At 40.3% G+C, this 15,264-nt stretch overlaps 1 protein-coding gene across 4 annotated transcripts in view; it reads right to left on the reverse strand.

The window, feature by feature from the left end:
- Nucleotides 1–15,264, reverse strand: part of FHAD1 (forkhead associated phosphopeptide binding domain 1) — a 130,211-nt gene that overhangs the window by 114,780 nt on the left and 167 nt on the right. For all 4 annotated transcript variants that reach the window (XM_058304351.2, XM_058304350.2, XM_058304348.2 and 1 more), the window contains exon 2: nt 11,292–11,398. In XM_058304351.2, coding sequence (XP_058160334.1) covers nt 11,292–11,384 — 93 coding nt within the window. In that variant the 5' untranslated portion in view covers nt 11,385–11,398. The remainder of the gene's footprint in view (nt 1–11,291; nt 11,399–15,264) is intronic.

Raw genomic sequence — 15,264 nt, forward strand, 5'->3', positions numbered from 1 at the left:
TCCTGTTGCCCTTAGGGAACTAAGCTCCTCACAGGATGGAGAAAAAAACCTAGTGGCTAAAACCCTGCCAAGGTCGATGACTTTCCCTAAGTCATATGATTACAAGTTACTTTTATATTCTTCCTTATACTTTCCTGTATTCTTCAATTATTTTATAAACAATAGGCATATAACTACCTTCCGCTATCAAAAAAGCAAACGATGTCAAAATGTTATGATAACAGTCAAAATAATTTATCAGCCTTGCAAATGAGCATGAATCTTCAGAAGTATGGCTCCCTATTCTTTAGTATTTACCCTGGTAAATAAAATAAACATTCCTTTTTATTTGCTAGAAATTACCTTTTTTTAACTTAAAAAAAAAAAAGTATCCCTCCACCTCCATCTGTCTGCACCTCCCACATGGGAAGGGAATGCCCAAGGGCCTGAGCCACATCCACTCCCTGCAGGCTGTGGCGTCTCCTGGCTTGTGGCATCTGCTTGTTCAGGCGTCTGCTCGTTGCAGCTTCTGCTCGTTGCAGCGGGGTGTGGCATGTGGCCATCTAGCTCTCGTTGGCATCTAGCTCTCCTTGCAGCAGGTGTGGGTGTCTGCTTGTCTTCTTTAGGGGGCACTGGGACCTGAACCCAGGACCTGCCATGTGGTAGGTGGATACCCAACTTGTTGAACCACATTTGCTTTCCAGAAATTACCTTTTTACATTTTAATTTTCTCTCTCTCTTTTTTTTTTTTAGATTTCTGTACTTTATTGAATGAAATTATTTCCAGTGGCACAAATAATACAAAACTGTTTGCTGAGTTTTGCATTACTCAGGGTGGCCCATAGCTGATGAGGGGTGGTCTTAGATTATTCAGAAAGCCCCAGTGAAGTTGGCAGAGGAAAAATTTTCACCTTGTCTGGTCTGATAAAACTGGTAAATGTTGGCAAGTCTGCAGGTTTCAGCTCTTCAAAATAGACCTGTGTTCCATTTTTCAAACCAAATTTCCTCTCCTAAATCCATTTACGCTTTGGGAAGAGGATTTGTCTAAGTGAAACTACAAGCAATCATCACAAGACTATTCACAAAGCATTTGGCAAGCCATGTGTCATCCGTTCTCTGGGGAGCGGGTAGAAAGCGCGCGCTTCTGGAAAGGCGACTGATTCCTTCGTAAATCAGCGTGACTGGTGGCAGCCGAGGTGACTTACTTCTTAAACTGAGGCCGAAGGAGCAGCAGGCAGTCAATTATTTTTATACAACGAATGCAATTCAATTTCTGTCTATATAGTAAATTTTCTCATTAGTTCTCCTTGCCAAATGGCTTGTTAATATTAGCGGGTCCCCATTTCCACTCTGTACACCCCTGAGAATTCTCAGTCTCCATTTTATGAGACCAAAATAATGATCACGACGCCGTTTACTTAACATGTGCCAAGCAACCTACATGCATTTTCTCATTTAATCCTCAGCCCTCCTGGGGTAAGTGGTTTATGGAATACGAATATCAGCTGAAAGCAATTAAGTAATTTGCCTGAAGTCACCCAGCTAGGAAGTGGCCTAATGAGATTCAAATGTGGGTCAGTCTATCTCCAAAGCCTATGCTTACATTTCTTTCTTTTTCTCTTATTTTCTTCCTTTCTCTCCTCCCTCATTCCCTCCTTCCTTCCTTTCTTTTTCTTATACAACACATTTCCCATTTGAAGTGCATAATTCAGTGATCCTGACTACACTCACAGTGCTGTGCTACCATCACCACCATCCATTTTCAAGACATTTTCATGACCCAAGCAGAAACTCTATACCTGTTAAGCAGTAACTCCCCATGTTTTCCTCCCCGCAGCCCCTGGTAACTTCTCATTTACCCTCTATCCCTATTAATTTGTTTAAGATATTTCATATAAATGGAATCATATAATATTTGTCCTTTTGTGTATGGCTTATTTCACTCAATGCTTTCAAGCTTCATCATATTATTTTTGAAGTTCAGCATGTATCAGAACTTCATTCCTTTTTATGGTTGAATAATACTCCATTGTACGTACATGTCACCTTTTGTTTATCCATTCATCTGTCTGTGAACACTTGGGCGGTGTCTACCTTTTGACAATTGTGAATGACGCTGCTGTGAACACTGGTGTACCTATGCTTTACTTATCACTGAAGTTTTCTAATATCAGGTTCAAAACAGAGACTTTCTGTATCCACCATAGCTAGAGAGGAAATAAAATGACCTAAAATCTATCCATTGTTATGATAAAGAAGGTAATTCTTTTTCTTTTTTCCCACTTTGTGCACTGGACAAATTTTCTGTTTCCTTGCAGGAAGAATGGATGAAAATCTCAAGAAAAGCCTCCCTTGAATTATTTTAAAACCTGCTGAGTTCATGATAAACACCCTCAGAAAACTAGGAACAAAAAGGAACTTCCTCAACTGACAAAGGTAATCGATAAGAAAACTACTCTACAGTTAACATTGTACTTAATGGTGAAAGACTCAATTCTTTAGCCCTAAGATCAGGAACAAGGCAAGGATGCCCAGTCCCATCACGCCTATACGAAAGACTATGGTACGTCCCAACCAGCTCAGAAAGGCAAAGAAAGGAAATAAAGGCCATATTGATCAGAAAAGAAGAAATCTGTTCTTATTTGCAGATGACTTGACTACCTATGTAGACTATGCCAAGAAATCTACAAAAACAAACCAAAAGACTTTCAGAAGGTTCAGCAAGGTTTCAAGATACAAGGGAAACATACAAAAATCAATTGTATTTCTGTATATTGGCAATGAACAAATGGACAGGAAATTAAAACAGTAATGCCATTTATAGTCACATAATTAAATAGTTGTAAATCCAACAAAACATATGAGATTTGTATGCTGAAAGCTACAAGACACTTATGAAAAATCAAAGCAGACAAATAAATGGAGATATGTACTATATTCATGGATTGGAAGACTCAACATTGTAAAGATACCAATACCCCTGACATTGATATATGGGTTTAAATATAATTCCTATTTAAATTTCTACTAAAACTCCAACAAGGACAAGGAAGCTCACTGTCACCACTGTTACTCAGCAGTTGTACTGGAAGTTCTAGCTAGATCAATTAGGCAAGAACAAGAAATAAAAGGGGGAGTGGGTGTGGTTCAGTGGTTGAGCACCTGCTTTGCATGTACAAAGTCCCAGGTTAAATCCTCGGGACCTAATTAAAAAAAAAAAAAAAGGCAATGGGACACAATTAGGTAAACTAATTTTAAAAAAGAATAATGAAGTGGGAGAAATCACTCTACCTGATTTAAGACTTTATAGAGCTATACTAATCAAGATTCTGTGTCTGATGGGGAGACAGACACATAGGTCAATGGAATAAAGAGCTCAGAAATAGCCCCACACAAGTATGGCCAACAGAATTTTGACAAAGGGGCAAAAGCAATTTAGTGGAGGAAGGACAGTGTTTTCAACAAATGGTACTGGAGCAACTGGATACCTACAGGTAAAAAATGAATCTCATCCTAAATCTGTTATCAGATACAAAAATCAACTCAAAATGGATCATGGAATATGAAACAATAAGGCTTTTGGAAGTACATGTAGAGAAAATCTACAAGATTGAGGGCTTGGTGAAGTGTTTCTACATATGACACCAAACACACGCTCCATAAAGGAAAAACTTGATAAATTGAACTTCATTGAAAGTTAAAATTTGCTCTATGAAAGTCTCAGTTCAAGGGATGAAAAGACAAGTTATAAACTGAAGAAAGTATTTGCAAACTACATATCTGGCAAAGGACTCATATCTAGAATAAAGAAAGAACTCTCAAAATGCCACAGTAAAAAAAATGGGCAAAAGACATTTCACCAAAGAAGATATGCAAATGAAAAATAAGCACATGAAAAGATGCTCAACATGGCCAGCCAATGGGGAAATACAAATTAAGACAATGATGAGATATCACTATATGCTTAATAAAACAGTAGCAGGTGACAATCAGAGAATGTGGCTCTCAGATATTCTGGTGAGGATGTAAAATGGTACAGCCAACTTGGAAAACAGTTTGGCAGTTTCTTTAAAAGCCAAGCATGGGAAACGGACTTTGGCCCAGTGGTTAGGGCGTCCGTCTACCACATGGGAGGTCCGCGGTTCAAACCCCGGGCCTCCTTGACCCGTGTGGAGCTGGCCATGCGCAGTGCTGATGCGCGCAAGGAGTGCCCTGCCACGCAGGGGTGTCCCCTGCATAGGGGAGCCCCACGCACAAGGAGTGCACCCATAAGGAGAGCCGCCCAGTGTGAAAGCCGCCCAGCGTGAAAAGAAAGTGCAGCCTGCCCAGGAATGGCGCCGCCCACACTTCCCGTGCCGCTGACTACAACAGAAGCGGACAAAAAAAACAAGACGCAGCAAATAGACACCAAGAACAGACAACCAGGGGAGGGGGGGAAATTAAACAAATAAAAAAAAAAAAAAAGCCAAGCATATACTTACTATAATATGACCCAGCAATCACACTCCTGGTCATTTCATCCCAGATAAATGAAAACTTATGTCCATGTGAAAATTTGTATACAAATGTTTCATAGCATCCCCAAATTAGAAACAATCAAAATGTCTATCAATATGTGAATGGTTAAGCAAACTCTGTTACATTCAATACTATGGACTACTACTCAGAAATAAAAGGGAACAAACTCCCAAGACATGTAACAACCTAAATGTATCTCAAAGGCATTATGCTATGTGAAAAAGGGCAATCTCAAAAGGTACTGAGGCCAACATCACCCTCATACCAAAGTCAGATAAAGACACCACAAGAAAAGAAAATTACAGACCAGTTTCTCTTATGAATATAGATGCAAAAACCCTCAACAAGGAAAGTGGATGCGGCTCAAGCGATTGGGCTCCTGTCGGTAGACAGAGGTCCAGGGTTCGAGTCCTGGGGCCTCCGGGTGAAGGCAAGTTGGCCTGTGCGGAGAGCTGGCCCAAGTGGAAAGCTGGCCCACATGGAGTTGTGGCCCGCGCAGCGAGCTGGCCTGAGTGGAGTGCTGGCACAAAAAGATGGTGCAACGAAAAGAGACACTGAGGAAAGTGAATGTGGCTCAAGTGCTCAGGCCTCCGTCTACCATATGGGAGGACCCAGATTCGATCCCCGGGGACTCCTGGTGAAAAAGAAGAGAAGAAAGCATGCCTGCAAGGCGAGCCAGTGCCCATGTGGTGAGCCAAGTGCCCACAAGATGAGCTGAGTGCCCACAAGGTGAGGTGAGTGCCCCTGTGAGTGCCTGTGTGGCGAGCCAGTGCCCATGTAGGTGCCAGTGTGGCGAGCCAGGTGCCCGCGTGGTGAGCAGAGTGCCCGTGTGAGTGCCCATGCGGTAAGCCAGTGCCCTCACAGTGAGCTGAGTGCCCACCAAGTAAGCGGAGTCCCATGCAAGTGTCTGCATAGTTAGCCAAGGCCTGTGTGGTGACCGGTGCCCGTGAAGCAAGCCAAGTGCCCACGTAGCAAGCAGTGTCTGCACAGTGAGCCAGTGCCTGCGCAAGTGAGTCACGCAGAAAATGACGCAACAAAGGAGAGACGAAGGGGAGAGTCATGGTGAAGCACAGCAGAGACCAGGAAATGAGGTGGCACAATTTACAGGGAACCTTTTGCCACATCCGAGGTCCCCAGGATCGAATCCCGGTGAATCCTAGGGGAGAAAGACGAGAAGACAGAAAGAGGAATAGATACAGAAGATCACATAGTGAATGGACACAGGTAGCAAAAATAGCAGGGTGGGGAGGGGAGGGGAAGAAAAACATACAACAAAGCTGTAAAAAAAAAAGAGAGCGATACTGAGGAGAGACAATAAAAGATGCAGCAGACCAGGGAGTTGAGGTGACACAAGAGATCGAGTGCCTCTCTCCCAATCCAGAAGGTCCCAGGATTGGTTCCTGGTGCTGCCTAAAGAGAAGACAAGCAGGCACAGAAGAACACATGGCGAATGGACACAGAGAGCAGACAACTGGGGGAGCGGGGAAATTTAAAAAAATCCTCAACAAATTACTAGCAAATTGCATCCAAAAGCACGTTAATAGAATTACACACCATGAGTAACTGGGTTTTATCCCAAAAACATAAGAAAATAAATTAATATAATACACCATTTTAACAAGACACATGATCATTCTTCAACTGCTGCAGAAACGACATTAGACAAAATCTATCATCCTTTCTTGATAAAAACACATAGAAAAATAGGAATAGAAGGAAACTTCCTCAACATGATAAAGGGCATATATGAAAAACTCTCAGCTCACATCATATTCAATAATGAAAGACTGAACGCTTTCCCTCTAACATGTGGAAAAAGACAAGGATGCCCACTGTCATCACTGTCATTCAAAATCTATGCTGGAGGTTCTAGCCTGAGCTGTTAGGCGAGAAAAAGACATAAAGATATCCAAATTGGAACGGAAGAGGTAAAACTTTCACTATTTGGAGACAATATGATCCTATATAGAAAAAGTCCCAAAAAATCTGCAACAAAGCTACTAGAGCTAGTAAGTGGTTGGGTACAAGATCAACATGCAAAAATCAGTAGTGTTTCTGTACATTAATAATGAGCAGTCTGAAGAAATCAAAGAAAATATTCCATTTACAACAGTTACTAAAAGAATCAAATATCTATGAATAAATTTAACCAAGGATATAGAGGACTTATATGTGAAAAACTATAAGACTCTACCCAAAAAAATCAAAGAAGATCTAAATAAATGTAAAGACATTCCATGCTCATGTTTTAGAAGAATAAATATTATGTCAATTCTATGCAAAATGATTTACAGATTCAACACAATTCTAATAAAAATTCCAACAGCCTTCTTTACAGAAATGGAAAAATAAAATATCAAATTTATTTGGAAGAGTTAAGGGGTCCCAAATAGCCAAAACCATCTTGAAAAGTAAGAATGAAGTTGGAGGCCTCACACTTCCTGACTTTAAAGCTTATTTTAAAGTGACAGTGGTCAAAACAGCATGATACTGGCACAAGGATAGATATTTAGACAAATGAAGTTCAGAAATATACCCTCACATCTATGGCCAACTTTTTTTTGACAAGGGTACCAGATCTCCTCCATTGGGAAAGAACTCTCTCTTCAACAAATGGTGCTAGGAGAATTGAATATCCATATACAAAGGAATGAATGGGAACCCATATCTCACACCATATTAAAAAATTAACTCAAAATGGATCAACGACCAAATATAAGAACCAGGACTATAAAACTCCTAGAAGAAAACATAGGGAAGCATCTTCAGGACCTTATGTTAGGCAATGCTTTCTTAGACTTTAAAAATAGATAAATGGAACCTTCTCAAAGTTGAAAATTATTGTACATCAAAGGACTTTGTCACGAAAGTGAAAAGACAACCTACTCAATGGGAGAAAATATTTGGAAACCACATACCCGATAAGGGTTTAAGATCCATGATATGTAAAGAGCTCCTACAATTCAATGATAAAATGGGCAAAAGACATGAACAGAAATTTTTCCAAAGAGGAAATACAAATGTCCAAAAAGCACATGAAAAGATGTTCACTTCACTAGCTATTAGGGAAATACAAATCATAACTACAATGAGATATCATTGCACACCTGTTAGAATGGCCACTATTAGAAAAACAGAAAAGTGCAAGTGTTGAAGAGGATGTGGAGAGTTTGGAAGGTTTATTCACTGTTGGTGGGAATATAGACTGGTGCAGCCACTGTGGAGGACTGTTTGGTGGTTCCTCTGGAAGTTAAATATAGAGCTGCCAAACGATCCATCAATCCTACTCCTAGAAATACACTCAGAAGAACTGAAAGTAGGGACATGACCAGACATTTGCACACCGATGTTCATAGTGGCATTATTCACAATTGCCCAAAGATGGAAAAAACCCAGATATCCATCAACAGATAAATGGATAAACAAAATGTGGATATACAATATGTATATACAATAAATGGATATACAATATGTATATGATGGAATATTATTCCGCCGTATGATGAAGTCATGATGCATATGAAACATGGATGAACTGTGAGGCTATTATGTTGCCTGAAACAGCCAGACACAAAAGGACAAGTACTGTATGATCTCACTAATATGAACTAAATAGAATGAGCAAAGTCATGGAGTTAATTGCTAGAACATTGGTCACCAGAAGAGAGAATGAGGACAGAGAATGGGGAGCAGTGGCTTAATTTGTGCAGAATTGGTAGTAAGGTTGATTGTAAATGCTTGGAATTGCAAAGAGGTGAAGATAGCACATCAGAGTGACTGTAATTAGCAGCACCAATATGGGGGTATGATTATGGTTGAAAGGGAAAGTTTAGGGTTGTGTATGTCACAAGAAGAAAAGCTGAAGGATGAAACACGAGACTATATAGCCCAGTGAACCCTACTGCAGACAAGGATGTGTTTAATAGTACAAACATAAGAATGCTCTTCAATGAATCAGAACAAGTGTGCTTTATGAATTTGTCACAATGATGAAAGAAGTTGTTGATGTGGGAGGAGTGGGGTGGGGTGTGGGGTAAATGGGAACCTCATATTTTTTAATGTAACATTTTTTGTGATCTATGTATCTTTAAAAAAAAGACAATTAAAAATTTTTAAAGTAAAAAAAAGAACAAGTGTGCATTAATATTACAAGATATATATGGGAGCTCTTATATTTTTTAATGTAATATTTTTTGTGATTTATGTATCTTAAAAAAAAGACAATTAACAAAATTTTAAAGTAAAAAAAAAGAACAAGTGTGCATTAATATTACAAGATATTAATAATAGGGTGGCATCTGTGCTAAAATACACCTAAACTATGGACTGTAGTGATCATTAATATATGAATATTTTTTTCATCAATTAAAAAAAAGGAATGACCATAAGTGACAGAAACCAGACACAAAGTACTGAGTATTGTTTGACTCCATTTATATAAAATATAAGTATAAATAAACTTCTAGAGATGGAATTAGATTAGTGGATATAATGGCAGCGGATGGATAGAGGGATCAAAAGGTAACTGCTAAGAGGTAGAATTTTTTTTCTTTTTGGAATAATGAAAATGCACTAATATGGTGAGGAATACACAACTTTGTGATTATATAAAACCCATGAAATGTACACTTTGGATGTATTGTATGGTATATGAATATGTCTCAATAAAATTGCTATTGAAAAAAGAGTAAAAAACAGAAGATTACAAGTGTTGGAGAGCTTGTGGAGAAATAGGACTCATTCATCACTGGTGGAAATGTAAAATGGTGCAGCTGCTGTAAAAGGCAATTTGGCAGTTCCTCAGAAAGCTAAGTATAGAATTATCCTATGACCCTGCAATCCCACTTCTAGAAATATACCCAAAAGAATTGAAAGCAGGCACTGAAACAGATATTTGCCCACCAGGGTTCACTGCAGTATTATTCACAATTGTCGATGGAAGCAACTCAAGAGTCCATCAACAGATGAATGGACAAACAAAATGCAGTACTTATATACAATGTAATATTATTCAGTTGTAAAAATGAGTGAAGTTCTGGTTCATGTGACAACATGGATGACCCTTGAATACATCATGTTGATTGAAGTAAGCCAGACATAAAAGGACAAATATTGTATGATCTCACTGATAGGAAATAATTCGAATAAGCAAATTCATAGAGTTAGAATCTAGAATATAGATTACCAGGGGCTGGAATGGGGTGGGGGAAGGGAATGGGGAGTTGATAGTTGAATTGTACAGAATTTCTATTTGGATTGATTGTAAGGTTTTGGAAATGGGATGGTGGTGACAGTGGCACAACATTGTGAGTGTAATTAACAGCAATGAATCACGTAAGTGAATGTGGTTAAAAGGGGAAATTCTGGGTCATATACATGTTACCAGAATAAAAATTAAAAGATAAAACATAGGACTGTACAACACAGTGAACCCTATTGGAAACTATGGACTGCAGTTAATAGTACAATTATAAAAATTTTTCATGAATTGTAACAAATACACCTCACTAATATAACATGTTATTAACAGTGGTATATAAGAAAAATACACACCTAATGTAAACTGTGGATGATAGTTAAGAGTACGATCATAATGTTCTTTCATTAGCTGAAAAAAGGTACTGCACTGATGAGTGTTAATAATGGAGGCACGTATATGGGAACGCTATTTTCTACATGATTTTTCTGTAAACCTCTCTAAAAAAATTTTTTTGAAAGGTCACATATGTTATGGATTCCATTTTCCATAACATCCTTGAAATGGCAAAATTATAGAGATAGAGAACAGATGTTTGTGGTTGCCGGGCATTAGGATGATGGAGAGGGGTAAGTATTGTGACTGTAAAGGGGTAGCACGAAAGAGAACTTGCTGATGATGCAAGAGCTCGGAATCGCGATGGCGGTGGGGTGGTTATGCAAATCTGCACATTTGGTAGAATGGAATTAGAACCAGGCACACACATGCACCAAAGTCAATCTCCTAGTTTTGATTTTGTTACAGGTCCATGATGTGTAGCCATTGGGGGAAACTGGGTGAAGGGTGCTTGCAATATCTCTGCACCATTTTTGGAACTTCCAGTGTATCTTACAATTATTCCAAAATAAGAAGATAGAAAAAAGGAAAACAAAAAAAAATTGAGGTCTGAGGGAGACCTGTCTTTCAGAGTTATAAAGAGGTTCCACTGCATTTTCCTTTCCACTTGAATATTTTAAAAGGCTCAAAGGCACTGTTTTTTATTATTACTTTTTTCCTTCCACTTTCCTTGGCTATCAATGAGTCAAGACTCTGGACCAAACCACAGCTATTTCAGAAAATGGAAAGCAAGGAAAGAACACTGAGGCTGCGCCCAGGGCTTACTCTCAAACACTGATTCAAGGTCCACAGGCTCTGAGGGGCTCACGGCAGACCCCAGGAGCTCTGACAAGGAAAGAGGCTACTGTCTAAGCTGGGATCTTCAGGTAACCCTGCCACCTGCCCTGAGCAGGTGAAGGCCGAAGCACGAGGCTGGCGGAGGGGGCGATGGGTGGTGAGGAGGCATCCACAGACACACGCAGCGAAGTACGAAGGGTCCGTTCCACTTTCCATTGTGCCCATTTTACCTCTTCCACCCAGGAAACCCTGTCTGGTCAGCAACTGGTTATTGATAGCACATCCAGGAAAGATGTGTCTGTTAGCCAGAAGCTGTGCTTTAAGAGAGATTTGTGTCCAGAGACCAACACGGACTTGGGGTCAGGGGAGCAAGGAAATGGCTGAGTGGGTAGAGGGATAAGGAGCTAGCAGGAGGAACTCTTACCTGTAAAACAAGGTCTGAATCTTCATGCCTCCCAATTGTGGTACTTTTATTCAGGACAAGAAAGCCCTCTGCGCTCTTTAGATAAGCTTTCATACTTTCTGCTTGCTCTGTAAGGTTTCCAGGGGAAAAAATTGTTAGAAAAATGCAGTTCTTTAATTATTCAACAATACCATTTTTAGGATGAATGAAATACACCATAGAGTAATGCCCCAAGGGAGAAGTCAATGGGGGATGAGTACATAATTTCACATACTTTTCAAGACTGTCTTTTTAACAGTGATTTCTAGTGTGAATGAACTTGGTTCTGATCATCAAACAGATGATCTTTTTTCTAAGTATCATAGGATACAAGCAAACAAAAGTAAAATGGCCCAAATAATGAATGTGAATTCCACTGATAATTGCACTCCCCTTGCCACTACACTTAGTATAGGGTTGGTTATCCCACTACATCAAGCAATTACATTCAATGTTCGTAGCCAACCACAAACTAGCTCTGCAACCTTGGCTGAGTTACTTATTACCTCTGTGTGTCTCAGTTTCTTCATCTGTACAAGGGGGTTAACAGTACTCTGTACCCCAAAAGGTTTTGTGAGGATTAAATGTGGCAATATACGTGAAGCATCTAGAAGAGAGCCCGGCACACACTAAGCAAGCCTTTGTATTGCTTTTGTTTTGTTGTTGTTCATGCTGGTTTTTGCAAACTCTGATCCAAGGAATCCTAAGCTTCCACGGAAGTTCTTAAGGTGCCAGGAGTTAGTCATTGAAGAAGTAGGCATTAGATTAGATGACATTTTCTATCAAAATAACTGCATGTATTCATATTTTTAGTGAGAGAGGAAAAAGGATGATTTCTAAAGGCAGAGTATTCAGATTATAGATTGGCCATGTGATCAGGCACAAAGTTTCTTTCAAATTTAATTAGAAAATGTCAAACACACAGAAAAGTTGAAAGAAGTGGATGGTGAACTCCTGAATACCTCACCACCTAGCTTCTACAACTGACATTTTGCTCTGTTTGCTTTATCATGTATCTATTCATCTATCCATTCATCCATCCATCTTATATATATATATATATATGTATTTTTTTAAGGTTTATTTTATTTATTTCTCCCTCACCTCATCCCCATTGTTTGCACCTGCTGTCTGCCCTCTGTGTCTGTCTGCTGTGTGTTCATCTTCCTTTTAGGAGGCACTGGGAACTGAACCAGGGACCTCCCATGTGGGAAGGAGGTGCCCAATGGCTTGAGCCACCTCTGCTCCCAGCTTGTTGTATCTCTCATCGTATTTCCTCATTGTGTCTCTTTGTTGCATCATCTTCTTTCATCAGCTCACTGTCATGCTTGTCTTCTTTAGGAGGAATGAGGAACTGAATCTGGGATCTCCCGTGTGGTAGGCAGGCACCCAACTGCTTGAGCCACATTCGCTTCCCCATCTTATATTCTGATGACTTTCAAAGTGAGTTTTGCACATGGTTTTAAAATATAAACATTTTAATGACTTCAAAAGCTTCCAAAATGTTGATGAAAAGTAATCTCAATGCTTGATTTCTGATTTGAAATACATCCAAGTTCACAGCATGACATCCTCTTTCTCAATGCCATGTCAAAGAACAAAAGTCTCTTGCCTTTCCTTTTCAACTAAAAAGTCACTGAAATGTGAAGCTGTTGGACTTGGATACAAATCAAAACCATCAAGTTGTGATCAAGCAGACTCTCAGCTCTCGTTCTGTTTCTCACCATCATCTCTGACATCATTTCCTGAGCCCTAACTAAGTATCTCTTTCAACCTCAGAACAACCTGTGAGGTAGGTGTCCCCATTTTACAGATGAGAAAACTGAAGTTCAGAGAGGTTAAGGTAAGGAGAATAATTCTGACCTTTTGCAGGGAACTGCTGCACTACCTCCAGGCAGCTTATTTTTCACATCCTTGTAGTTGCTGGGTGGGGGTGGGGATGGGGTAGGGGAACAGGGAAAGTGGCTAAAGGAGTATGTGTAGAGGGGAGAATACACTATTTGTTGACACTTGGGCAATAACAGAAAGCCTTTGAAACCAGAATTCCACCCTCTGAAAAGAAGAAAAGACTGTATTTGGGGGGATATAAGAGAAATAGAGACAAGCAGAATACTTTGTTTGTAAACTCTGAGGCTTATCAAAAAGGCTCCCCCCACCATATATAAAAATTGATGCCTCCACAGGAGAAGTAAAGTTCAGTCTGCTATCATTAAAATAGGGGAAAATTTTCCTTTTCCAAAAGATCCATGCTCTGTTGCCATCGAATTATTTGAATTATTATTTTTCCATTACAAAGGATCATATCATCAGGCAACAAATCCATGCTTAATTAATCTGAAAAGTAAACTTGGGGGAAGGTCTCTAGGACTCTAGGAAAACCACAGGAAATGCCACTAGATGAAAACCTAAAACATATATATGATTAGCATATTTGTTTTCTAGCTCTTTCCTCAAATGTCCCAAGACTGGTAGCACCTCTCTGCTCAAATGTCCATTCTTGCAAGAGGCTCCCCTTACCACCCTGGCTAAAGGCATTCTCCCACCACTTCACTCTCTAGCTAATGTACCTCACTGCTATATTTCCATCCTTGTACTTATTCCCTGAACCTCCTCTTTCCTTTCTTTGGTAAAGTGTTTGATACTTGTTTCTTCCTCACTGCCGTATAGGCTCCAGGAGAGCCAGGACTGATGGTTTTTATTGGGAGACAATTCTCCACAGGACTGTTGCATTTCCACCCATCTTCTCAGCACAGGCATTGACAGATGGACTATCTTTGGACTATCTTTCCAAGAATGTCTGTAGGGCAAACACCCGGGAAGAATAGAGCTAGCATCTCTCTCCCACAGCAGAGGGAAATTTCCTCATAATAAAGACAATGTCCCCTTCTGGGGCAAAGATTGGATGGATTTGCCAGCAGTTCCTTTAAAAGATTGGCATTTCCTAAACTCAGGATTTCTAAGCTGGGTAAAGACCCACTGTTTGTTGTTCTGCATTACACTGATGTGCTTGCTGGGTAGGCAGAACCAATTTAAACATGAAATTCATGCTACCTGTTGTTCTGCTGTGCCATGAGTGATAAAGTCCTTTGTTTCTGAGTCTCATATCTTCTGCCAAAATTTATGAACCTGTAGCAGGCTAACTTGTTAGTCTGCAAGTAGGATAAAACAGATGCTTCCCAGTTCCAGAAATTTTGTCTATTACTCCATCACTAGCACCCAGACCAGCACCTGACATGTAGCAGCTGCTCCGTAAATACTGGTTGAATGAATGAAAATAAAAAGTGATACCTCAGGGCAGCTGACTGGAAATCTTTGGCAGTAACTACCCTTCACTTTTCCTTTCATCTATCCTAGATGACTTTAAAAAAATATATATATATATATATTTCTTTAGTGGTCTAGGTTGGACAATATTTCTCCATCTTAATCTTTAGCTGTAGTCATTTCCCTGCCTGAAAACACTGTAGGAAGTAATTGGAATGTATTGAACTCTGGAAATTAGTTCTGAGCCAGTGCCCTAGAGCACCAACCATATAAAGAGCAAGGCCCTTCAATCCCTTGCACTCCCACAGACCACGCCAGAAGGCTCAGAATTGGGATTGAGCAGCACAATTTCTTCTCCGGACCACAAGGTCTGAAGGGGCCTGGATGCTGCAAAAGTTCTTCAAGGTAATATTTGGAAAGGAGAGATTGAGGTATCGGGATCTCTCAACACTGGATGGGCGTTGTCTGCAAATCGGGGGAAGCAGGGGCGCCCCTCCGATTCAGGGCTATCTCCAGGAGCGGGGTGAAGGCTGCCTTGAGGGCGGAAGGGCTGGCGTGAGGGCGCCTTCTCTGGGGTGTCCCTGGATACCGGAGTCACGGACAGGGAAGAATTCGCGCTCGGGATGGGGCCTGGGCACCCCTGCCCCCGGCCTTGACCTCGCAGTCAAGGTCCAGGCTACAGCGCCGCGCC

Source organism: Dasypus novemcinctus, chromosome 9 (genome assembly GCF_030445035.2).
Source record: "Dasypus novemcinctus isolate mDasNov1 chromosome 9, mDasNov1.1.hap2, whole genome shotgun sequence".
Taxonomy (NCBI): domain Eukaryota; kingdom Metazoa; phylum Chordata; class Mammalia; order Cingulata; family Dasypodidae; genus Dasypus; species Dasypus novemcinctus.